At 38.7% G+C, this 25,778-nt stretch overlaps 1 protein-coding gene across 2 annotated transcripts in view; it reads right to left on the bottom strand.

Annotated features, from left to right (window-relative positions):
- The window catches only part of galnt1 (UDP-N-acetyl-alpha-D-galactosamine:polypeptide N-acetylgalactosaminyltransferase 1), a 121,868-nt gene that overhangs the window by 4,636 nt on the left and 91,454 nt on the right, over window positions 1-25,778 (bottom strand). For both annotated transcript variants that reach the window (XM_048614242.1, XM_020533400.2), the window contains exons 5-11: window positions 20,742-20,949; window positions 13,788-13,958; window positions 11,012-11,129; window positions 9,683-9,863; window positions 4,501-4,640; window positions 1,620-1,718; window positions 61-195 (exon numbers count right to left, since the gene is read on the bottom strand). In XM_048614242.1, coding sequence (XP_048470199.1) covers window positions 61-195; window positions 1,620-1,718; window positions 4,501-4,640; window positions 9,683-9,863; window positions 11,012-11,129; window positions 13,788-13,958; window positions 20,742-20,949 — 1,052 coding nt within the window. The remainder of the gene's footprint in view (window positions 1-60; window positions 196-1,619; window positions 1,719-4,500; window positions 4,641-9,682; window positions 9,864-11,011; window positions 11,130-13,787; window positions 13,959-20,741; window positions 20,950-25,778) is intronic.

The raw sequence follows: 25,778 nt of genomic DNA, 5'->3' as shown, positions 1-25,778 counted from the left end.
CTTGGAAAAGCTAAAATAAAATTTTGTTTGTGAGCTAAAGATTTCATGGAAAACACTTACTACAGGATCATGCTCCCAAAGCTGATTCCCTTTCAGATGATGGCACTTCAACATCATGACAGGACCATTAAGCTTGGAAACATCTAGGCACAAGTCATCAGTTCTAATTTCCTTGTTTGCAGTGTAGGAAAACACCTAAAGAGTGAAAAAGAGTACTATTAAGCCTATAAGTAAAATAAAATTTCAAACGTAGAAAATACACTATTGCTATAATTAAAAAAATAAAATTCAGCTAATTAATTTTACTGATAAAGAATGTTTTCTCCACCAGCCGCCCAACCTCCAGTCAGTAGACTATACAGTTATCTGAAAAAGAAGAATGCATAGTGCCATGGGCAGAAAGCAGGGGAACGCTGCGTTGTTCATTTGGAGAACCAGCATAGATGTGATGGGTTGAATGGCCCTTTCTATCCTCTAAAAGTTCTGTAATTCTATGATTGAGGAAATGCCTCGACTGTATAGATTACCAAATAAGAAGCTTGAAGCAGACAGCATTAATGAGCTACAAGCCACAATCCTCCTAATAGAGTCATAGAGTAGAATCTTAGTAATACAGCATGGAAACAGGCCCTTTGGCATAAACTGGTCCATGCTGACCATGATGCCCACTCAGTTAGTTCCAATTGCCTGCATATGGTCCATATCCGTCTAAACCCTTCTCATCTATACACCTATTCAAATGCTTTTTAAATGTTGCTATCACACTTGCCTCAAATCGCTCTCTCTGGCAGCACATTCCACATACGCACCACTCTCTATGTGAGGAAGTTGTCCCTCAGGTCCTTCTTAAATTTCTCCGTCTAACCTTAAACCTATGCCCTCTAGCTTTCAATTCCCCATCCCTGGGGAAAAGACTATATGCATTCATCCTATCTATGCCCCTCATGATTTTACACACCTCAATAAGGGCACCCCACAATCTCCTACATTCCAAGGAATAAAGTCCTATCCTGGCCAACCTCTCCCTATAATGCAATGATTCACTATATTTGTTAGTGAATGAAAAGGGTTTCTGCATAACAGCCATAATATAGATACATTTTTCTGTAACATTTTTGGATTGACAATTCACATTATTGGTTTACAAAATGTGCTTTGCTCCTTCACAAATTATCCATTACCCAGGCTTTGATATCTAGCCACCTTTTCCAATCTACACCCTTTCTCTCTCTCTCTCTCTCTCTCTCTCTCTCTCTCACACACACACACACACACACACACACTTTTATTTCAGGATTGTCACAACATGTGCACCTTTGTTAGCCTGGAAGGTCCAAAGTTCACTAAATGCCCCAAGGAAAGCTAAACATAGCTTCTAAATTCATGCAGCCATTTGCAATGGGAACTTCGATCTAAAAATAAGGCCTTTCACAATATAAGTACTAGAGTGCTTCAGAAAGTAGTTTGCAGCGCCAAACATAGTTCAGCAGTACAGCTAGTTGAGTACCTGCTTCTAAATAAAACAACCACATACTGATCTTCAAGAGCTTCTAATTACTCAAGTCAATCCAATTTCTGAACACTGACACAAGCATATAAATAAACAAAAAGCAACTCACCTGATTGCCTCCCATACCATGACAGTTAAATATTCCCACTTTCTCATTTTCCTTTCTTGCCATATTATCTAGGCATTGGTTTGTTTCCACATTTCTAATCTAAAAAAAACGTAGTAAAAAAAATATCAGACTGCAGTCGTCAATTAAGATATTTTGAAAGTTCACAGTTCCCTGGTCTCTCTTCTCGGTAAAACAGTTAGTGATTGATCTGCACCAAACAGAAGATTCTAGGTTCAATTCTTGCTCTGTGCTAAATTAGCAGATCTCATTTACATTGGATTACTGCAGCTGGCCTCAAACCCTGGGCTAAGAAATGCCAAATTGGTGGTGTTTCTGCTGCTGACTACTGCGGAATGGCTCTTGCTGGAAGTGTACAAGGAAAGGATCAAACTCAAATATAAGAGCTGTGACTAAATAGCTTTCTAAAATTCACCTCAATGGATCAAATGAGAGAAAAGTCAGTATAGGAAAAGGTAACCAAAAACATCATGAAACTAACCACAGCAAGGAATAATGCCTTCAGGAATGAGAGAAAGAACTGACAAAAGGAAAGGAGCAAAGAAAGCATGGTAGGTTCTTGTATTGAGGAAATATAAAGATGGCTTTAAGAATTGCCTAAGATTTAAAGCTTAGTGTCATTTTCATTCTTCAGTTTAAAAATCAGTGCACAGTTTTCTACAATTGTTCTAAAGAAAATTTGTCATGTAAGAAAGTTTAGACTCATTTTAATGCTGTAAATATAGAGCAAGTCCTTCAGAATATATCAAGACAGAATAGGAAATAATGTTCTGATGAGTAATCAAGAATTTAGTTTGGCCACAAATTTTCCTTTAAGTTAATTGGATGGAGCAGATGTCTTTACCAACAGAAACTCCTAACACCAACTGAGGAGAAAGTCCACCAAATCAAATGTGAATCAGACATTTAAGTAGTCACCTATTGGGCATTTCAATCAGTCACTTGCCTGAGCAGTTATCCCTGGTTCTAGCTGAAGCTGCTGGCAATTAGAGGCCTGTAACCGTTGTGAGGAGCGGTGTTCTTTAGAGGCCCAGCTACTGACTGCGCAGCAACACTAGCACAAGAGGAGACTCTTTGGGAGAAAAGGCATCAGAAGCAAATCGCCTGTCATCTCATCTGAGCCCCAGTTGCTTCCATAAAGGGTAAGTCAAGGCACTCTCCCAAACACAGCAGAGAGGCTGCCTGATTTTAGCAGCTAGGAACATTGCTAATTCTTTTGCCTGCTGGCAACACAGTTAATTAACTTAGCTAGTGGCAGGATAAGGTGGTGGGTTCAGAAGGTTGATTATGGGCTTTGCCTTCTCAGAGCTTAATTGATAAGGTTATGGGCATCTCCTGGATCCCAGCCTGCTCAATGCGGCCCTCCAACTTTCTCAGGATGGGAAACCCCAACTTTTGCCTTTTATCTATTGAAGATATGCTGATAAATGTGCACATCCAACATTTCCTTATTTTGTAGTGTGATCAGTGTATTAAGAAAAGAACAAATCTTTAACTACTGCTGTTATTTGTCATATTTTACATACATATGAGGAAATTGTCATGCCGCATACCCATTATACTTTATGGAAATCTTGGTGACAATATTTTTGTAACATAAATCTACTTAAAATTAGCAGTACACAAAAATCCCTTGGGTTAGTAGGAAGTAGCATATCAAGGGATCTGCATTGGAATCTCTTATTTTCACTGTATCATTGATTTAGAAAGAGACACCGGAAGAATGCTATGAAAGTTTGAAAGTGATATCAAATTAGAAAGCATGTAACGAAGAATGCAAGAAATTACAGAGAATGGAAAGACTGAGTAGAAGACTGAGTAGAAGATTGCGTAGATAGGTGACAGATGTGGAGAAATGTGAAAACACATTGGAAAAAAAGTGCAGCAAAAGGATACAGATCTCTGACAGTGAAAGAGCAGCAAGGAAGTGATATGCCGTTTGTAGAAGACAACTTAGGTCATTCTTGCAGTATTGGATGTAACTTTGGGCATTACTCCATGAAGGATGTCAGAATTATGTGAAATAAACATGGCAAGTATTCATGGGAATGGTGCATGAACGAAAGGTTACAGTTATGAAAAGGCTTGAAATAATTGAGGGAACAGAAATATCAAATAGGGATCAAATAAAATCATAGAATCCCTACAGCATGGAAGCAGGCTATTCAGCCTATTGAGTCCACACCAACCGTCCAGAGAACATCCCATTCCGACCCATTCCCTACCCTATCCCTGTAACCCTGCATTTTCCATGGCTATTCCACTTAGCTTGCACATCCCTGGACACTATGGGCAATATATCGAGGCCAATCCACCTAACCTGCACATCTTTAGACTGTGGGAGTACCCGGAGGAAACCCACACAGACATGGGCAGAACGTGCAAACTCTACACAGACAGTCGCCTGAGCGTTTAAAGCTTTGAGAGGGAAGAGAGTGAAATTGTTTCGCAGGTAACTAAATGGGCAGCAGAATGAATAAACAAGATCTATGAAAAGAATGAAAGTTAGAGAAGTTAATTAAAATTAACATGAGAAAATGAAATGTTACATTAAAACAGGCAAGAACATTACTTTAAAACATTTTTTAAAAGTTGAAAAATTAAAAATACAAAACATTGGCAAGGGCAATTGTATTAGATTTGAAAGAACTTCAGATGAGGAGCAACACAAATTGATAATATGCAAAAATCACTACAAAATATCAACTTTTATTATAATTCCACAATATCCGACAATAGCACTGCACACTAAAAAATTCAAATAATGGCAACAGGTCAGTGAAAAAGAGCACACGTTAGTTTTGAAAAAAATGTATTACTTAGAAAACTACAACCATTTTTAAAATTAAACTAGAACTTGTACCTCTCCCAAAGAGAAATAATGTCGTGGAATGTGAGAATCAGGGTAAACATTTTCCAGGTACCAAGAGAAAGGTTTACATGACAGCTTTTGTCTTAATGTTTTGCGTGCTGTTATATCTCCATATTCAACCTTGGTAACACCTGTTAAATTAGAATCAAAGTATTATAGATCATGAAACAAATGACTCACTTGAAGACAATTCCATTCAAACGGCTAATTCATCTCTTGTCCAGTATACTAAAGGACTAACCTTGCATTAAATCTGATCTTTACTACAGCAAGCCTTCACGTACAATGCGTCCCCTCAATAACAACCAAAAAAGAATCCCCCTTGTCCTCACGTACCACCCCACCAACCTCCGGATCCAACGCATCATCCTCTGACATTTCCGCCATCTGCAATCCGACCCCACCACCAAAAACATTTTTCCCTCCCTACCCTTATCTGCTTTCCGGAGGGACCACTCTCTCCATGACTCCCTTGTCCGCTCTACACTCTCCTCCAGCCCCACCACACCTGGCACTTTTCCCTGCAACCGCAGGAAGTGCTACATCTGCCCCCACACCTCCTCCCTCACCCCCATCCCAGGCCCCAAGAAGACTTTCCACATCAAGCAGATGTTCACCTGCACATCTGCTAATGTGGTATACTGCATCCGCTGTACCCGTTGTGGCCTCCTCTACATCGGGGAAACCAAGCGGAGGCTCGGGGACCGCTTTGCAGAACACCTACGCTCTGTTCGCAATAAACAACTGCACCTCCCAGTCGCGAACCATTTCAACTCCCCCTCCCGTTCCTCAGATGACATGTCCATCCTGGGCCTCCTGCAGTGCCACAACGATGCCACCCGAAGGTTGCAGGAACAGCAACTCATATTCCGCTTGGGAACCCTGCGGCCCAATGGAATCAACGTGGATTTCACAAGCTTCAAAATCTCTCGTCCCCGCCTCCCTAACCTGTTCTTCCTCCCACCTATCCCCTCCTCCCACCTCAAGCCGCACCCCCGTTTCCTACCTACTAACCTCATCCCAGCCCCTTGACTTGTCTGTCTCCCTGGACTGACCTATCTCCTCCCACCTCCCCACCTACACTCACCTTTACTGGCTCCATCCCCGCCTCTTTGACCTCTCCACCTATCTTCTCCTCTATCCATCTTCTATCCGCCTCCCCCTCTCTCCCTATTTATTTCAGAACCCCCTTCTCCCCTCCCCCATTTCTGATGAAGGGTCTAGGCCCGAAACGTCAGCCTTCCTGCCTCTATGATGCTGCTTGGCCTGCTGTGTTCATCCAGCTCTACACCTTGTTATCTCAGATTCTCCAGCATCTGCAGTTCCTACTATCCCTAACATGATAGGAGCCTGGTCTTTTCCAATATAATCTTACTAATCAAGAACTGAAAGTGAAAAGGCTCTTCTCATGCTGATAGAGATAAACTGAAGGCAACTAAAACTTTGAATAAAATAATTCAATTTTGCTTTGTCATTTCCATTGAAATGTAAGGTTATGGTGTTACATATTGACAAGTATGGTAGGCTTCAATTTGTTTTTAAAAAGTGCTCCTTATCAATAGTATATGATTTTAAATTCTTGAGCCAAAGTGCTGGCTTTCATGTGCAGAATTCTTTTTATTCATTCATAGGATGTGGGCTTCGCTGGCTATGCCAGCATTTATTGACCATCCTTATATGCCCAGAGAGCAGTTAAGAGTTGACCTAATTGCCATGGTCTGGAGTAAGGACAGTAAGTTTGCCATTATCCCAGAGGACCACAGTCCACTCTCCGAGAGAGATGACTACAGGTGGTCTAACCCGAGGATACCCATTTGTCAAGCAAGGGGAAGAAATTGAGAAGGCGGAACCTTCATGGTCACCTCAGCTGGCACAGAAGGAATATATATAGCCACACGATCCAACATACTAACAGTTTATTATCCTCTTTTTGAGGGAATCTGCTCTTAGGCTAGTACTTCATTTTCAAGGCATCAAACTGTAACTCATGGATTACCATTGCAATTAGTACTCAGTCTTATTTATAATCTATAATAATGACTCTGAAAGGACTGACTGTACTATAGCCAAATTTGTTAATGATCCAATGATAGTTTGTATCCTCAGAGCTTGCTTTCCTACCTGCCTTCAAAGGGATACAGTAAAGTTAGTGGGCAAAAATTTGGTCGATGCATGAAAATGTGGGGTTGGCCACTTTCGCAGGCAGAATAGAAAAGCAGACGGAGAGAATGGAGAGAAACTGGAGAATGGTGCAGACAGAGAGATTTGGGTGTCCATATATATGAATCATAAAACTTTGCAGAGCATGCAATTAGGAAGGCAAATGGAATGCTGGCCTTTATTACAAGGGGGATGAAGCATAGAAGTAGCGAAGACTTGCTACAGAAGAAAAGGGCATTGATGAAACCACACTTACTTAGAGTACTCTGTGCACTATACCAAAAGAGGGATATCCTTTCATTGAGGCAGTCACAGAATGTTTACCAGATTGATTGCTGGGAATCTTAGGAGGAAAGATTGAACAGGTTGGGCCTATATTCATTGGAGTTCAAAAGAATGAGTGATGATCTTATTGAAAATAAAATTCTGAGGGGGCTTGACACAGTAAATGTTGACAGGACGTTTCCTCTTGTGTGAGCATCTAGAACTAGGGGCCAGTTTTTAAATCCCCAGAGATGAGGAAGCAATTCTTCTCTCAGAAGGTAGTGAATTCTCTGTCCAGGCAAGCACTATTGGCTGGATATATTCAAGGCTGAGTTAAACACATTATTGATCTGTAAGGGTTTTGGGGTCAAGCAGAAAAGTGAATTTGATCTTATTAACTGGTGACACGGGCATAAAGGCCTACACCTACTCCTACATTTTTTTAAAAATGCTCTTATGCCCTGTAATGGGTCTTTAGATTTTAGTTACTTTTTTTTTGGAAAATACACGTTTACCACTTTCCTTTCAGTGCCCACAATGCTAACCGTATCCAAAGTGGAAATTCTACTCCATCTCAGGTGCTCCTCACCATTGCAGCATGTTGTGACAATAATTCTCTACATAGTGACTTTCCAAGGCCTTATTAATGCCTTTGCACATAAAACAAAACTACATCTCAAGAGTCTCCTGAATGCCCACAAGCTAGCTCAATTCACAGAAACTCATCAGATTTCTTTATTTGATCTGGGGGATTTTTGAGCAGGAACAGATTCCAGCACAAACAGTTTTAATCTAATGTAGAAATAAAAATAGAATTTCTATTTCACAGGATGTAAACATGAAATTTGTTGATCTTTTGGATAGGTACGGGAGCTAGCAGATGAATTGCACTGAAAAATAATCAGCCAAACCTCGCCTAAATACTACTTCTGCATGTTGATCAAATGGGAATAAATTAGATTAAAATTTGATGAATGTCTTCTAAACTTTAAGCAACATTGGGACCAATGTGCTGACTTATGTGGCATTGCTTAAGAAGTTTGAATTTCTGATGGGCAATTCCCCTCCTTCCCACAGCGGTGAAATTACAGTCACCCAGGAAATGCTGGGCTGAAATATCCTTATCCGAGTACTGGACAACTATATAACTGACCATGTGATTATTTGCACTGAATCCCACTCCCACACGACCCTTCCTCAACCCAACTATCCCTCACTGTGCAAACACCCTTTCCAACTGCAACCTGAGTCTACTGACCTAAGTCTCTCACCCTACCAATTCACTTACATCCACGCTAAACATCTAAACTTACTTTATGGCAGCTATTTCTTCCGATTCTTTTTGCTGTTTTCTGCTTAGTTTTCTGCACAGAGAGAGTTCTGGCTGCTGTATCAGAAGGCAGACCTTCTTAAACTAGATATCTAGGTAAGTGCTCAGTTTTCTATCTGATCAACATCGAACACAGCGGTTCCAACACTAACTGCATAATTTCGGCCATTGCTTTTTCATAGATGGGTAGGCAGTTCAGGGAAAATTTAACATTGTTCAAACACTAACATCCCAGAATGGAAGGTTTAGTTGCTGATTTCAGCTGAGTTTTCAGATTTGAGGCAACAGTGTCTCCCAAAGGGAACTGTAAGGAAGTAACTTAAAACATACAATCCAGTAAGATAACTGACTCCTCAAAGGATCAATTGAGGAGACATTGAAGTGGACAACACATTTACTTCATAGGAATCCCTACAGTGTGGAAGCAGGCCATTCAGCCCTTCAAGTTCACACCAACCCTCCAAAAAGCATCTCACCCAGATCCACTCTATCCCTGTAACCCCACATTTCCCATGGCTAACCCACCTAGCCTGCACATCCTTGGATACTATGGGCAAATTTAGCATGGCCAATCACCTAACCTGCACAACACAAATCAACATGGCACTGACACCAGGCAACTCCTTGCGAACTTCCTACAGCAGATCTAACTCTAACTTTTGTTATAACCATTCTACACTTTTAAACTTAAGTTCTAAATCTGTATCTTGTCTAGCATATGTCCAATGCAGTATAACCTGTATGCCTTACTCTGTCCAAGACTTTTCTTTCCATCCTACAATCTGTACGTCCTTGCTTGCTATGATCTGCCCGTATTGCTCGCAAACAAATCTTCTCACTGTACTTAGGTATATGTGACAATAAATACATCAAAAATCAAATCTCTGGACTGTGTGAGGAAACCAGAGCACCTGGAGCAAACCCATGCAGACATGGGGAGAACGTGCAAACTCCACACAGACAGTTGCCCGAGGGTGGAATCAAGCCCAGATTCATAGCGCTGTGAGGCAGCAGTACTAACCACTGAGCCACCGTGCCACACTGATTCTTTTCGGCAGAATGTTAATTCCAGGTAGACTAAAGTACAAAGATAAGCTACATTGCAAATAAAATTACTAATTTAATAAAAATTATTTAATAAAAATAAAAAGTCCTCCAAAGAAATTCTTGACCTTGCATTGCTGACTATAAATAAAGTAATATAAAGCACTAAAATCCAAAAAACCCTTGAAAATGGAAACCAATATTGAAATGCATTCCATGAGAATTAACAAAGTTTTTTTCTTTAAATATCTTTTAGCAATTTAGTTTTGTAATGTTCACTTAGCAAACTATTCTGTTGTGATTTAAAGACATGTAGCTATACATAGTATGAATTTTATTTAATTTTACCTTCTGTACTTAGTTGACAATACTTACCAGGTGATATAATGTAAAAGAAATTTTTGAAGTCATCCATCCAGACCTCTGCAAGCCGCCTATTATTTTTATTTATTATCTGTCCAGTACCTCCAGGGAAAGTGTAAGGAGTAGCCTTACGGAATACATGGCCGACATGCGAGCAAGTAACTATTTCCAAAGTACCACCACACTGCCAGATCTAGAAGAAAGAAGGTTTGCTTCATTAAATAGTATCTCCCATACTCATGGGACATCTCCCATGTTTTATCATAAATAGGTTCTTTTTGAAATACAGTTACTATTCTAATACAGGATTGCCCAAGATGTGAAAAACATACACATCACTGGACTCTTACACCTTTAATTAACATTTTTAATGAACCACACAAAGTTGATGTCTACACACCAGCTGTATGTTCAAGGCCATTCTTGCATACTAGTAACCCAAACAGAATTGTTTGTGAATGTATTATTCAAACATGCTTTAAGTAGCCTGCCAAAAGGGTCTCACTGAAAGTGCAGCAATTTTTCTATCTGATCTTTTAAACTCAAAAAACCAAAAGAATGAGATCTAGGTTCCTAAAGAAAGCCGAAGACTCAAAGTTAATAATGAAGGTAAGTTAACAACATAATGATTAAAATTGTGAGACACCAGTCATGTTAGCCAGAGAATATTTCATTGAGAGACAGAATCTTGGCGGGGGGGAATGGAGAATGCTGAGAGTGTGCATGCGCGCGAGAGAAAGACAGAATTTGCATTTATTACAGCATTTCTTACAGCTGCATCAGCTCCAAGTATGCTTTACAGGCAATGAAAAACTTGAGGGTAGTCATTGCTGTAATGTTAGGAAATACAGCAGCCAATTATTTCAAACTATAAATAAATAAATGACCAGATTATCTTTGTAATATCATTTGAAGAATAAACATTCAGCAGAACCACAAGAGAATTTACTGCTCTTTTTGAATAGTGAAATGGAACATTTTACATACATCTGAGAAGACAAATGGGTCTTTGGATAAATATCTGATCAGGAAAAAGATGGTACTTCGGATAGTGAAGTGTACTGTACTGAATTGACAGCGTGGATTATGCATGTATTATTGGAGTGGGGTTTGTAACCACAACCTATTGATTCTGAACACCATGACTGAGCCAGGACTGACACTCAAGGATTAGTACCACTGAAAAAAAAATATGATCTTTAAGGAGCCAAAAATAGATAAACCCTTTAAAATGTCAACGGTAAAGAAATAAAGTCCATGAAACACACATACATCTTCTATCTTGTGCTAGTGAATAAGATTTATCTGTTTCTTTAAAAAAAAAAGCTACATTTTACTTACTCTGAAAGAAATTTCCAGGTTTTCTCCTCCCCATATATCCATGCCTGCATCATAAGTTCCTATTAATTCAAAGTAATCTCTGTCTATTGAGAACAGTCCTCCTGCCATGGTGGGAGTTCTAAAGACAAAATGTTAAAGTTGCAGAAGTCAATGAGCTTTTTTAAACCTGGCTTCTAGAAACAAATAAGGTCAGAAGGTCGTGTGGAATCCAGAAATTAGGATTCCTGCACAGAAGCATCGAGTTTTACAATCACAGCACATTGGGCTTCCAGCTGTGGAAGGGAGATGGACAGCAAAGCCTGCAAGACCACGTGACAGGACCCATTCTCAGAGTTTAGAAAAAAAATTATTCGAGACTTCATGGTGGGAGTGACACTCAGAGAGAAGTCAAGGGGTGGTGGGAGAGTGCATGAAAGCAGAAGCTTCTCAGACTGCCAACCTTGTTTAGGAGGAGAGTATAACAACACTGATCACCTGAATCTACCACATCCTTGCCATGAAGCACCTGCTAAGTTTGTGACCAACTGAAGGGAAAGTTGTAAAGTAGAATGACATTGAGGTCTGGTGCTTTGTTATCATAGCTAAGGAATTAACTTATACCTTTAGTAGGTGTCAATTTTCCATGTTTACGCCTCAATTAAAGCCAGATACGATGGGGCTTAAAATGTGATTTGAGATGGGGAAAACTGTTTTTAGGCTTTAAGCCATGCAATTGGACCCCAAACTCCCCAACAGCACTTCCAATCTGCCACAAGACCCAAACTCTTTTTTAAAATATAGGAATCTTCTCCCCGCAAAAACACTTATTGGAAAATAATACATTTTTTTCCAAAATCACTTGCATCTTTAGACATGAAATAAATTTAAAATAAATTCTCTTTTTGGGTGGTCAACTCTTTTTTGCCAACACGTCTATTGTAAACAATTTATAGCCTTCCAAATATTTAATGCATTGGAGAATTAGAATCATAGCATGATTCAAAACAATCTTTCATAGGCTGCAAGGCTACTCAGATCAGACATCTTGCTGGTAAAACATACAAGTACAGCTTTCTTACCTTTTACATTTAGTTTACTAACATTTTTATTTTGTTATTCTCAATCTATCTGAAGTAGTTTAATTAAACTTTGATGTATACTTTCATGGTAGAGCTTGCAGTTTATCGCAATTTGCAATCGCCTATACTTAATGCATTCAAGATTTCTGCCAAATAATCAGAAGATATTCTATGGCTGGACTGATGAACCAGCACGTTTATCTTGTGACTCTCTGGGTCTCATCAAGCTGGGGAAGACCGATCCTGATTCCTCACAGCCAGCGATGTCATAGATCATCTTCTGTGTGACATTCTTCACTACTTGCCAATGGCCAATGGTATTTGCTATCCAGTGACAATGCCAAAACTGCAGGTGTGCATGGCAAGAACATCAGGATCAAACATACTGTGATGTCTCTGTATTTAAATTACCACTTATTGTTCACCACCGAAGCTTACTCCACAATAAGAGTTGATTGGATATGGTATCAAAATACACCCAGTGCCAAAAGAACTGTACCTGGGCAAGGAGCAACATTTTGAATGGAGAAAACAAGAGAAAATGCGTCAGTGGAAAAAAATATGCACTTTTTTGAAAAAAGAAATGTTTTCTTGCTGTTGATTAAACTAAAATATTAAGTTTGAAACTAACAAACATGGCCTCATGCGATTTTTATTTAGAAGCCTTAATAAAGGAATAGTCCCATTTAACTGATATTCCCTTTCAGTGAAAGTACATAGTTGAATACAATTATACCACAGCCATTCTAACAATTTAAATTATATAACAGTCAATATGCTACAGGGTGTTCAATATATTCATAACATTTAAGTAACTGTATTTTAGGCATATTATCAGAATGTTTACCTTATCAGGTTGGAATTTTGTTAAAGTTTTAAGCTTCCCTTGCAAATCATTTTTAGTTGAACAGTTATAATTCCTTCTAATAGGTGAAGCGTAAAGATTTTTATCTTCATTCTTGTACATGAATGGACAGCATTTTAAATCAGAATCACAGAAGTGTTATAGTGCAGGAGACTGGCAGTGTCTGCACTAGCTTGTTAAACGAGCATCACTACCTGGTGCCAATCTCCTGCTTTAGTCCCATAACTGTGCACATTATTTTATTCAACTAATCATCCAACGCTCTCTTGAATGCCTTGATTCTGCCTGTCTCCACCACACCTCCTAGCTATGCGAGTAAAAATGTATTTCCTCACTTCACTCTTGTTTCTTTTATAGATCACTTTAAAACTATGCCCCGCCAGCTCTTGTTCCTTTTACAAGCAGGCTCAGGTGGTTTCCATCTACTCTATCCTGCTTATAATTTTGAAAATGTCTACCCGATTGCCTCCCCTATTCTCTCCAAGGAGAGCACTTAATACTGGAAATCCTTAAAGCCTAACTTCAACTAAATTACTGTGAAAAATCATTGACTGTATAGGTATTGCAAATGGTAAACTGACCACTTAATAGCTTTTGCCCAACTTATGAAACTTGGTACCTTTATTTCGACTGGTCTAAACTTCTTCCCAACATTCCTTTTCTAAGAGCACATGCAAATAAGCATACACAACAGACGTTTTAAATCATGTTTTCAACTTGAATGATTCAAAACATGAACAGCAAAAGTAACTTTTTTTTCAAAGTTCCTAGACTTTGTTTGACACAAAATCATGTTTTCTACACATTGGCATACCGGTAGTTTTTGAAAGCTCCCCTTGACTTGCCTACTTACCTAACTGGAATAGTTCTGTCTCCTTTCCTCCTATCCATCTCTCGCTGAGGTACAGGATACCAGCGGAAGTTCAATTTCCAATTAAATCCACCATAGGTCATATCTGACCCTGCCATGTACTCAAATGTGTCATCACTAATCACATCAATTATTGGGCACACCACAGTACTCCTGATGGAACAGAAGCAGGTTTAAGGAGGCACAAAATGGAATAAAATGAACATACTTCATTGGTATACAGCATTGAAATGTTATAGTGGAAAGAAGTCAAAAAGTTAAATTCTGTTTTCCAGGAAAGAATCAATGTATTGGGGATTATTTCACGTTCCCTTAAGCATTTAGCATTTTTGTATTTCATTTTTGCAAACACGTTCATTTCTGGTATTACCAACAAGTTGTTGTTAATACATTGCGTGAAGAAGCAGAAACTATTAGCAGTCCATTACCGGACAAGTACAAAAAATTAATTCTTATGATCAACTAAATATGGCATCACTATCAAATGGATAACGCAAAGGTTTGGAAGTTACACTCCATTTAGTGTACCGTGATGAGAGTATCACCCTTCAATAAGAATGTACTGGCCTGCTGAAGAGCAGCTTAAAAATTAGGTTCTAAGAGATGAATGAGGAAAATGAGTCAAGTGTTATGGTCTTAAGAGGAAACAGAGGGCACATTAGAAATAATTACAACACAGGGGCAAGAAAACAATGAAGCATACAATCCTTATATGATAGCTGTACAGGAACTAAAGATGCATAAAAACCTTTTAGGAAAACATGGAATGTCATTATTACCTTATGTACCAACTGAATTAATAGAACAAACCATAATTTGAATGACAGGAGGATTTCTTTGATTTTCACCAATTTTCCTAGACATGACGAGAAGCAGCTCTAAAGCTTTTTTCATGACAGTGAGGGATGCTGTAGGTACTGCAATTGCAATATTGAAGGTGCATTAACTTGTGTGCCAATCAGATTAAGGTTTCATGGGGGCAAGAGATTTGACAGTCCAACCTGTGTGAATACAAAAATGGGCTTCAGATTGTAAAGGCAATACACTCCATATTTTTGAATGACCTAGAAATCAATAAAAAGGAAATGACTGAACTGGTTTACTATATTAGTTTCAAAAGTTTCTCCAGATAATAAAACCATTCCACTTTATCCAACTTGGGTTCCCAGACTATTAAATAAATCTTTCTGCTAATAGATAAATTGCCTAGTTACCTGAATTCTAAATTTAACATGTGGGAATGTCATTTTGAGAACCAGGCTATACTGCTGGTCTATCAATCATTGGCTGCTGGAGTCAGACAGTATACAATCATATTTTCAAATTACTATTATTATAACAAAAATGGATAAAATAATATAACATTAAAATATATTAATGTGAAAACAACCCTTATTTCTCCTCACTTAAGAGTTTGGCAAAGGATTTATGAAATAAAGCCTCAGTTATTCGAAAAGCATTACATAACTGGGTGCCTACGGAAGAAAGTTAGTTCAGATATTTTATACATAGCTTGTTTATTGAATAATATGTTAGAACAAAATGCAGTTCAACATAGTACATTATTAGTTGGACTAGGTCCTATGTAAAGAATCAAAAGTCTATCTAATATTAATGAAGGAAGGTAAAAACTATTTATGACTCCTATAAATGTTAGTACCTTAATAAGGAGGCTGGTAGACAAGAACCTACGGAGTTGAATGTAATTTGCATGGATAGTATAACTAATGGAAACAAAAATCAAGTAGAAATTGGGTCATTTTCAAAATATAGCAGGTTGCTACTAGTAGGGCATTGCAAGGATTAGTACTGAAGCCTTAGCTATTTACGATTAATATCAATTATTCAGACAAAATGACAAAGGTATCCAAGCCTGATGACAGTTGGCTGAGAGTGCAAGCTGTGAGGAGGACATAGGAGGAATGTATATATTCGATATCTGTGACAAGACAATTTCACACAGTTCTTGTATAGTATATAGATCAATTTTTTCCCGTCTTGCATGTAATAAACTTTGATGCTCTTTTGTTGAAATTACACCGGCAGCCTCTTACGAATACATTCAGTGCAAAGAGGTACACACAGGTGATGTGAGTGAGCGACAAGGTGGCAGATGGATTATAACGTGAAGCCGCATGGAGTTAGGAACTTTGGCAGTGAAAATAGAAAACCAGAATATTTTTTAGAATGCATGAAAACTGCTAACTGATATTCACACAAGGTCTGAGAAAATTAATCTCAGGTACAGCCAGCAATTAGGAAGACAATGAGGATTGGAGCAATAGAAAAAGAAATCTTGCCATAATTGTATAATTGCACATGGAATAGTTTGGTCTCTAATTGAAGAAACCTACACTTTGCATTGGGGACAGTACAATAAAGGGTCACTACATTGGCTGCTGGGATGAAAAGTATGTCCTGTGAGACTAGGGAAAATTGTATTTATATCCTCAGTTTTGCTCCTTGGAATAAACTTCAACTGTACAGAACCCAAAAGTCATCATTCAGCATTTAATTTAAATTTATTTGCAGCAGTCATAAATTCTAGGTTGACAAGTTGTCTTAGAACAACTATCTTTTGATCACCTTTCATGTGCATCTGCAAAGGAGAAGGTGCTGTGCTTGATCAGATATCTACCACAGTCCTTACTTTCAGAGCAACGTCTCTTCCCTCGTAACTATGATTGGGCTAAACTTACTTCTACTGAAATCTCACCTTCATGTTTTGGATCAATCCTCGATTATAGATATCTTCAAGGTCTTCAGTTCCTTAAACTATTGCTCTTTCCAACACTCAATGTCTACGCCACCACATGCATGCCCTCAATCGGATTCCATACAAGGACGATTACTGGTAGGTATTTGCACATGATAGCTCAAGCTCAAAAAAACCAAATTGGCAGATTAAGATGCTTCAACTGGAGCTCACCCGCTCCATATGTTTGTTTTCTTCTCTTTTGTATTTTTTTCCTCTTCTCAGCCTTGGACTCCTGGCCTCTGACTCCGGACCTCAGTGTGAATTTGGTAGGCGTCCTCTCGGCCTGGAGTGGCAGTCTCCCAGTGGCCCATGGGGGTCTTTCGGCCCAGCATGGCCTCAGCGTGGACTTCCTGCATCAAGGTGATTTCAAAGTGGTCTCCTGGCCTCGAGAACCTCAAGGCGAAGCTTGGCGCGGACTGGAGGCGAGATGCTAGGTTAGAAGGACTGTTGTTCTGAACTTTTTATTTACTTTTCTAATTTGGTCATTCGATCTGGAATGCTGGACTTTTTGTTTGTTTATTTTTCTAATATTTTTTCCTAAGAGCTTGTACCTAAGGTAGTGCCGTAAGTGGTGACTTGTAAATTTTTCAAATAAACTCATCGGAGTACAATAAAGTTAATTGAATAATTCAATTCAAGTGGTGGGCCATACAGGCAAAGTGCATATATAATCAGTTGATGGGTGGAGAATTGCACAGGATAACTCATTACAGCTTACAGAGAGAACCTCTTTTTGAAATCTCCTGAAAATGGCATTTAGCCAATGTTTGGTTAAAATTAAACTCATTGTTTTTAAAATTGCAATCCTCATGTTTCCAGATGTAAATACTGTTCTGATAAACACGTGATGAATTCGTCACCACATTTTTTAAACATCCACTGATAAAAAATGCTGGATGTCCAAATTATTGGTACATCTCTCTTTAGACCCAACAAAGGGTCATTGACTTGGATATTTAACACTATTTCTCTTCAGAATCTGCTTGATTTGTTGAGGATTTCTGGCATTAGTGTTTTTAATTGCAGATTTCCAGCTTGTGCTGTAGTTTACTTACCCTAGAGTGGGGGATTTCAAGACTAGGGGGCATATTTTTAAGATGAGAGGAGAAAGATTTAAAAAGACAGGGGGGCAAATTGTTTTGTTTTAACTGAGTGTGGTTCGTGTGTGGAATGAACGTTGAGGAATTCATAGATGCGGATACAGTTACAATGTTTAACAGACATTTAGATAAAGTACATGAATAAGAAATACTTAGAGGGATATGGGCCAAGTGAATGCAGGTGGTTCTAGTTTAGTTTGGGATTATGGTCAGCATGGACTGGTTAGATCGAAGGGTCTTTTTCCATGCTGTATGACTCTATGAAATCTAGTGTTCCTGAATGATTCTGTATCTAAACACTCTCTGCCAGTCGTAAGGATTGAAATTGACTCTCTTTACAGGCTGTTTGCCTTCTGAATCAGGTTCCATGCAGATCAGATACATCTAACTTAATGGAGTTCCTCGATCCCGAATTCTAATAAAATCAGCAGCAACATAATAAAATAGGATCCTCTGTGCAGACTAAGTTATGATTATAAATTTTACCAGCACTAGAATCTGTATTTCTGGTAAGTAGGTCTAGGGTAGATTCTAAAAATTACAGCCAGTCTTCAGGAATGAATCTAGCAAAAACTTCCACACAAAAAGGGTGATGGAAGTTTGGAACAATTTTTTCCAAAACTGGTGACCGATGCTCGATTATAGTTAATTTTGAAACTGGAAGTTGACAAAGTTTTATTGACCATATTTATTGGACAATATGGACAAAAGAGGTGTGTGGATTTAGGTGACAGATCAGACAGGATGTCACTGAACGACAAAATAGGTTTGATGGGTTAAATCATTTATTCTGTTCTATTTAATTCAGTTGAGATACTGTACTCTGCATTTGTACTTTTATACAATGAGTCCAAGGGATTAAATCAAGATTAAACCAATTAAACCTAACAAAAGCTCATTAAAGCAAAATAGGGTAGATGCTGGAGATCTGCAATAAAAACAAAATGCTAGAGAAACACAGAGAGAGAAACAGAGTTAATGTTGAATACAACATGACTGTTCTTTGGAAAACAACAGTTGTTTCTTTCTTGACAGATGCTGCTAGACTGGCCGAGTTTCTCCAGCAATTTGTTTTTATTTCAAAAGCTAGCTGTATGCATGAGTTTAAAGAAAACATGTTAAGGAGTATGAGAGTGGTGTTAGTACTTCAAGGGTCTTGAAAAGATATTAACTGAGGAATATACTAGAAAGAAACCAAGTACTGCAAACTGAACAAGGAACTTTAAAGTGGAAACAAGGCAATGCTTCATTGAGTTTTGGAGTATCTCTTGAAAGGATGTTGGGAGGATAAAAGGGTTGAATGTATATTTATGATATCTGTGAGAAGACAATTTCACACAGTTCTTGTATAGTATATAGTTCTATTTTTTCCCCTCTTGTATGTAATAAAATTTGATGTTCTTTTGTTGAAATTACACAGGCAGCCTCTTACGAATACATTCAGTGACTGACCACCACAGTAAACAAATTCCAAAAACAAAACTTATTGTCTACCAAGTCAGGTTGCACTCTGGAATCTGATCTAGCCAGTATTAACACACATAGTCCATAACAGTTTCAATGTCAGAAGCCCAAAAAGGAAAGGGAATAAAACCCAAGAAAGTAGGACTTTTAAAAAAAATCAGATTAAAAATAACATAAATCAGTAAATAAATCACTGTTGACTACATCTATCTTTTTTAAAACGCCATAAATTATAGAAGTACCCTAAAAGCTGGGAATCTGGGACACAAGGAATAGCAAATATCCTACAAAGCTAAGGGAGCAACATACAAGGGAGGTTGTTGAATTGCTTGCTGAGCTGGCTTGCTCTCGTTCAGATGTTTCATCACCATGCTAGGTGACATCATTAGCAGACCCTCCGATGAAGCAATGTCAACAATGCACCTTTTAAGCTGTGCAGGCACCCATACCAAGTGGTCACACTAAGAATTTCCAGAAATGACACTACTCACCATAACGGACCGGACAGCATAAATTCCGAGCGGAGTAGAAAAACATCGCTTCATCGGAAGCTCCACTGATGATGTCACCTAGCATGGTGATAAAACGTCTGAACGAGAACAAGCCAGCTTGGCGAGCAAGTCAATAACCTCACCCTCAACCCGAGCTACAGATCTTTGCCAAACCTTTAAGCAACATATAAAGTAGCTGGTATGAAGGATACCCAAGTGAAATTACTAAATTTGCAGGTAAAAATTCTTTAAATTATTAAAAAATTTTGGAAGTGGTCAGCTTTGCAATTTGCTCCAATAAAATGGACATCAGAAAATAAATGCAGGAAGTATTTTGGTCAGACAAGGTGTAATTTTACATCCTTGAAGCTTGTTTTTACAAATTTTATTTTTAATAGCACCTTAAAAATGTAAGGTGCAACAACATGCACTGAACACAACAGTAACAGAAATAGATGCTGAAATTAAATACAAGACTTTTATAGACTAAAGCAGTCGATAATGCACCCTTTAAGCTGTGCAGGCACCCAAATGGTCACAATAAGAATTCATATGTTTCAACTTATTCTTCGAAACTCTAGAGAAAGCTGGTCCAGTCTCTTTAAATCAATGGTCATTGGAAAATCTCAAGAAAAATGATTAGTCTGGTAAACCTCTGTTGCCCTCTCTCTATGGAAATTTTATCCCTCCTTAAATAAGGAGATCAAAACCATACATAATGTTCCAGGTACAGTCTCACAAAGTCTTCCGTGCAGATTGAGCACAAGTTGATCTCTAAGGTAAATAAAATTAAGAACTGTGGTCTGGAGATCTGAAACAAACAAAATCAAAAATTGCCAGAGAAACGCTGCAGGTCTGGCAGCAGAGGAGAAGAAGCATAGCTAATGTTTTGAGCCCAGTGACTCTTCTTCAGAGCATACAAAAAGACTGGTTGGTTATTCATCTAATTTGTTGTCTGTGGGACCCTGATGCATACAAAGTAATTGCATTCAAAGAATAATTCATTCAATATGCAGTGCAAGTTCTTTCTTTGTTTTCTGATTGTGTACATGTTCACAGTGTTATTAAGATTTGAAGCTCAACTGAAACTCTAACCATAGTGATTTTATAGAAATTATTTTACCTGTCCAGTTTAATCCTTGCTAGTAGTGGTTCTAGCCAGCCCTGAGTGCATTCACAATGTGCATCCAAGAATGTGATCACTTGTCCTATAGAAGCTGCTGCTCCTTTCAGTCTTGCTCGGATCAGACCAGAACGTTGTTCCATGCGTAAAATTTTAATAGGTACTTGCAATTTCTTCACATATTTCTCTAATGGCTTGTTTAAAAAATCTGGAAAATAATGCAATTATTTTCAGCTGAAAATATTCAAAGTCACCTTTGAAAATAATTTTAAAACTAACAATTCCACAGCAGTACATAAATAAAGCACTACAATTTTTGAACAACTTTTGATGACGTTGTTAAACGACTTTTAACTGAAATTTGCATTTGAGTACTTTCAAGTAAAGTTGAGCTTCTACAATGAATTCATGAATAGAATTCCAAAGAAGAATAAAAAAATACCAGAAGAGAATTCTGGTATGTAATTTAATGATGAACTGACCACAGTATCCTCTGTACTGCTTTCAAATTGGTGCATCAAAACCTTTACACTAGAACTGATTTGCAGTGAATTTGATCAATTCATATTGGCTGTTATGTGTCAATTGTAAACAGACCACAAGTTCAATTTGCTATCAAACTCTTATTGCCATGTAAAAAAAACTGCCTCGACCCAGTTTACAAAATGCATTGAAAACCGATACCTACCAAGAATAAACAAATTTCTATATTGTTTTGTACTGAGCCATCAAAACAAACAGGTGTTATTACTTGGAGACAATAAAAAATGCAGATGCTGGAAGTCAGAGTCTATAGGGGAGAGACTGGAAAAGCACAACAGGTCAGACAGCAAAGGAGCAGGAAAGTCAATGTTTCAGGCCAAATTTTTTGATTATTGTGTACGTATTGGCCCGAAACATTGACTTTCTTGCTCCTTTGATGCTGTCTGACCAGGTATTATTACTTGATTAAACCAAGAACTGCAAGCGCTGGAAATCTGAAAAACAGAAATTGCTGGAGAAACTCAGCAGGTCTGCCAGCATCTGTGGAGAGAAAGCACAGTCAACATTCTGAAGGGTCACTGGACCCAAAATGTTGACTCTGCTTTCTCTTCGCAGATGCTACCAGATCTGCTGGGTTTCTCCAGCAATTTGTTTCTGTTTCAGATTTCCAGCATCCACCACTTAATTTCAACTTGCTGTTTACCATGAATCCATTTAGATTAACTTTTATTCTGAACTTTTTAAACTGCAAACCAGTCATAAAGCCTAGTTTTAGCAGAAACTGCCTGGCTGTCTTAGTTATCCACTGAAGTCGGTTGCAAGATTGGTATTAATTACCATGGCAAGAAATTTAGCATCACAATGTGGATGATAGTCACCAGTCCTGTATAAAGGTAGACAGGTTGTGTTACCTCTCAGAACGGGAGCACAGAGTGGACAGAGTGAGACTCAATGCGAAAAAGAAAGATCTCTAAATGAGGACCTTGGTGTAGGTGGGAACTCACTCCAAAGGCAGAACGTTGGTGCTACTACTTCTACTCCCTGAGGTGTTGCAGCTGTAGCATGTTGATGCTAGTGAACACCTGTAGGGGCAAGTATCAGCAACACTAGGAACTTTGGCTCAGTGTTAATGTTTTGACTAAGCCAAAAAAAAAGGCATACATAAGGTTTAGGAAACTGGAGTCAGACAGAGCCCACAAAGAATACAAAGATAGCAGGAAAGAACTCAAACAAGGAATTAGGAGGGCTAAAATGAGCCATGAAATGTCTTGACAAACAGGATTAAGGCAAAACCCAAGGCATTTTATACCTATAACAACAGTAAGGTGGCAGCTAGGGAAAGCGTACGTCTACTTCAGGACAAAGAAAGGAATTTATGCGTAGAGCTGCAGGAAGTGGTTGAGGTTCTCAGCGAATTCTTTGCGTTGGCATTCACAAGAGAAGGTGGATGCTGAGTCTTGGGAGGGGTACGTTGATATTCTAGGTCTGTCAATATAAAAAAGGTTGTGGTGTTTGGTGTTTCGAAAAGCGCCAAGGTAGACAAGTCCCCAGGATCTGATGGGATCCATCGCAGAATGCCGAGGGAGGCAGGTAAGGAAATTACTGGGGCCTTGAATAAATTTTTGTATCCTCTTTAGCCACAGCAGAAGTCCCAGAAGACTGGAGAGTAGCCACTGTTGCTCCTTTATTTATGAAGGGCAACAGAGATATTCTAGGAAGTTACAGGCCGTTGAGCCTCACATCTGTGGTAGAGAAATTACTGGAGATGATTTTTAGGGATATCTCATGTTTGGAAAAATATGGATTCATTAGCAATAGGCAACATGGCTTTGTACGGGGAAAGTCATGTCTTACAATCTTGACTGAGTTTTTTTGAGGACGTGACAAAAATGATTGATGACGGCAGGCTGGTGGATTTGTCTTTATTGACTTTAGCAAGGCCTTTGACAAGGTCTGTCATGGCACGCTGATACAAAAGGTGAAATTACAGAACTGGCTTTTGTCATAGAAGACAGCGTAGCAGTGGAAGGCTGAGATAACAAGGTGTAGAGCTGGATGAACACAGCAAGCCAGGCAGCATCAGAGGAGCAGGAAAGCTGACGTTTCGGGTCTGGACCATTTTTTGAAGAAGAGTCCAGACCCAAAATGTCAGTTTTCCTACTCCTTTGAAGCTGCCTGGCCTGCTGTGTTCATCCAGCTCTACACCTTGTTATCTCAGATTCTCCAGAGATGACACAAGGGTTGGGGGTGCTGCGGCTAGTGAGGAGGATTGCCAGAGGATACAGCAAGATATAGTCAGTCTGGAGACTTGGATGGAGAAATGGCAAATGGAGTTTAATCCAGATAAATAAGGTGATGCATTTTGGGAGATCTAATTCAGGACCAAAGTACACAGTAAAAGGCAGAACCCGTAGCAGCATTAACATACAGATGGATCTAGGTGTACAAGTTCACAGTTCCCCGAAAGTGGCAACACAAGTGGGTGAAGGTGGTCAAGACACATTTGGCATGCTTGCCTTCATTTGTCAGGGCATAGAATATTAAATTGACAAGTTATGTTGCAGCTGTGTCGAACTTTAGTTAGGCCACATTTGGAATATTGTGTAATTCTGTTCATCATGCTACCAGAAGGATGAGGAGGTTTTGGAGATGACACAAAAATGCTTTGCCGGATGTTGACTGGTTTGGAGGATGACAGCTATGATGAGAGATTGGATAAACTTGGCTTGTTTTCACTTCAAAATTGCAGGATAAGGGACAACCTGATAGAAGTTTACAAAATTATGAGACCACGGATAGAATGGATAGTTGGGAGTCTTTTTCTGAGCGTAGAAATGTCAATTACTTGGGGACACAAATTTAAGGTTAAAGTGGGTAAGAGAGAGGCAAGGCTTTTTTAAACCGAGTGGTAGGTGCCTGGAATGTGCTGCCAGAGGTGGTGATGGAAAGAATAGCAACTTGAAGTGGCATCTTGATAGATATGAATAGGCAAGGAAGAGAGGAATACGGACACCGTAGAAGCAAGGATTTTTTAGTTTGCAAAGTCATCATGTGTTGGTGCAATCTTGACGAATGAAAGGCTCTGTTCCTGTGCTGTACTGTTCTTAGTTCAGTTCAATGGAACAGTGATAGTAAAGTTACTTGGATACTTTGTTCCAGGTTACAGTCACATTCCTTGTGCTAGGTACTTATTTGTACTATGATCAGGAACACGGAACACGAAAATTAGGAGCAGTAAGCCGAACCTTGCTGTCATTTGAAAAGATCATGGCTGACCTGATCGTGGTCTCAATTTCATTTTCCTGTCTATTACTAATAGCCTTTTTACTACTCCTTTGTTGATCTAAAATCTAGCTCAGCCTTGAACATACTTAATGGGAATTCCACAGACTAATGAACCTCAAATAAAAAACTCTCCTAATCTCAGTCTTAAATGGGAGATCTTCAATTTTTAAACCAGCATCCCCTGGTTCTAGTCTCTCCCACAAAGAAAAAACATCCTGTTAGCACCATGAACTCTTATTAAGCAGCCTCATATAAAGTACCTTATCAAACACCTTCTGAAAATCCAAGTGTTTGAAGTCCACTGCTTCCTTTTAATCTATCCTACTAGTTACCACTTACTTATCAGGCACAATTTCCCCTTCATGGAGCTACACTAATGCTGTTTGACCATATTACATATTGCTAAATTTTTTCCTCCCCCAAGGAGACTCTTAACTTCCTCATTAGAAAAATGTTAAGCTAATTGGCCTCAAAGAGGACGTTTCTTTTCTATATAAAAGGTGTTACATTGTCTGTTTTCAAATTCTCTGGGACTTAAGAATTTAAGGATTCCTGGAAGTTTACTACCAGTGCATCCACTCTCTATGTAGCTACTTCCTTAAATATCCTAGGATACATCCCATCAGGTGCAGGGGGTTCGTCGGTCTTTAGCCTCAAAACCTATCCTGTTTTCTTTAGCGATTCTTATTGTTATTTATTTCCTTTATCCCTTTTGTCCCTTAAATTCTTACTAATTTTGAAACAGTCTTCATTTGTCTTATCTCCTTATATTTCAATAAGCTCTTACTGTGCATCTTGATATTACTTGCAAGTTCACCAAAGCTCATTTTCTCCCCTTTTTTGGTAATCTTTTATGCTTTTTCACCCCCCTCAAGAAAAAGCTTTCCCAATCCTCTGATTTACCACTAATCTTTGAAAAAAAATGAATGTGGAAATCTGATGCCACTCCCAACTTCCCTGGTTAACTATCATTGGCTTATTCCTTTCCTAGAATCCTTCTTCCCCTCACTGGAACAGGTCATTGCTGTGAGCCATGAACTACTTTCTTCAACTTCTGTCAGTTTCATCTATTATCTTTGCTTCTAAAACTTTTCCCAGTCCACTCTAGGCAGCTTTGTCCTCACTCCTTTGCAATTACCCTTATTTAAACTTAGCATAATTGCTTCTGAGCTAATTTCCTATCTCTCAAATTGAATGCTAAATTCTACCACTGTATAGGGTCACTGTGTCCGAGGGGATATTTTACTCAAAGTTTATTAAACCAGCCTT

This window comes from Rhincodon typus, chromosome 2 (assembly GCF_021869965.1).
Source record: "Rhincodon typus isolate 14 chromosome 2, sRhiTyp1.1, whole genome shotgun sequence".
NCBI lineage: Eukaryota > Metazoa > Chordata > Chondrichthyes > Orectolobiformes > Rhincodontidae > Rhincodon > Rhincodon typus.
Note: the sequence above shows the minus strand (reverse complement) of the source record. Positions and strands in the feature narration are given on the sequence as shown.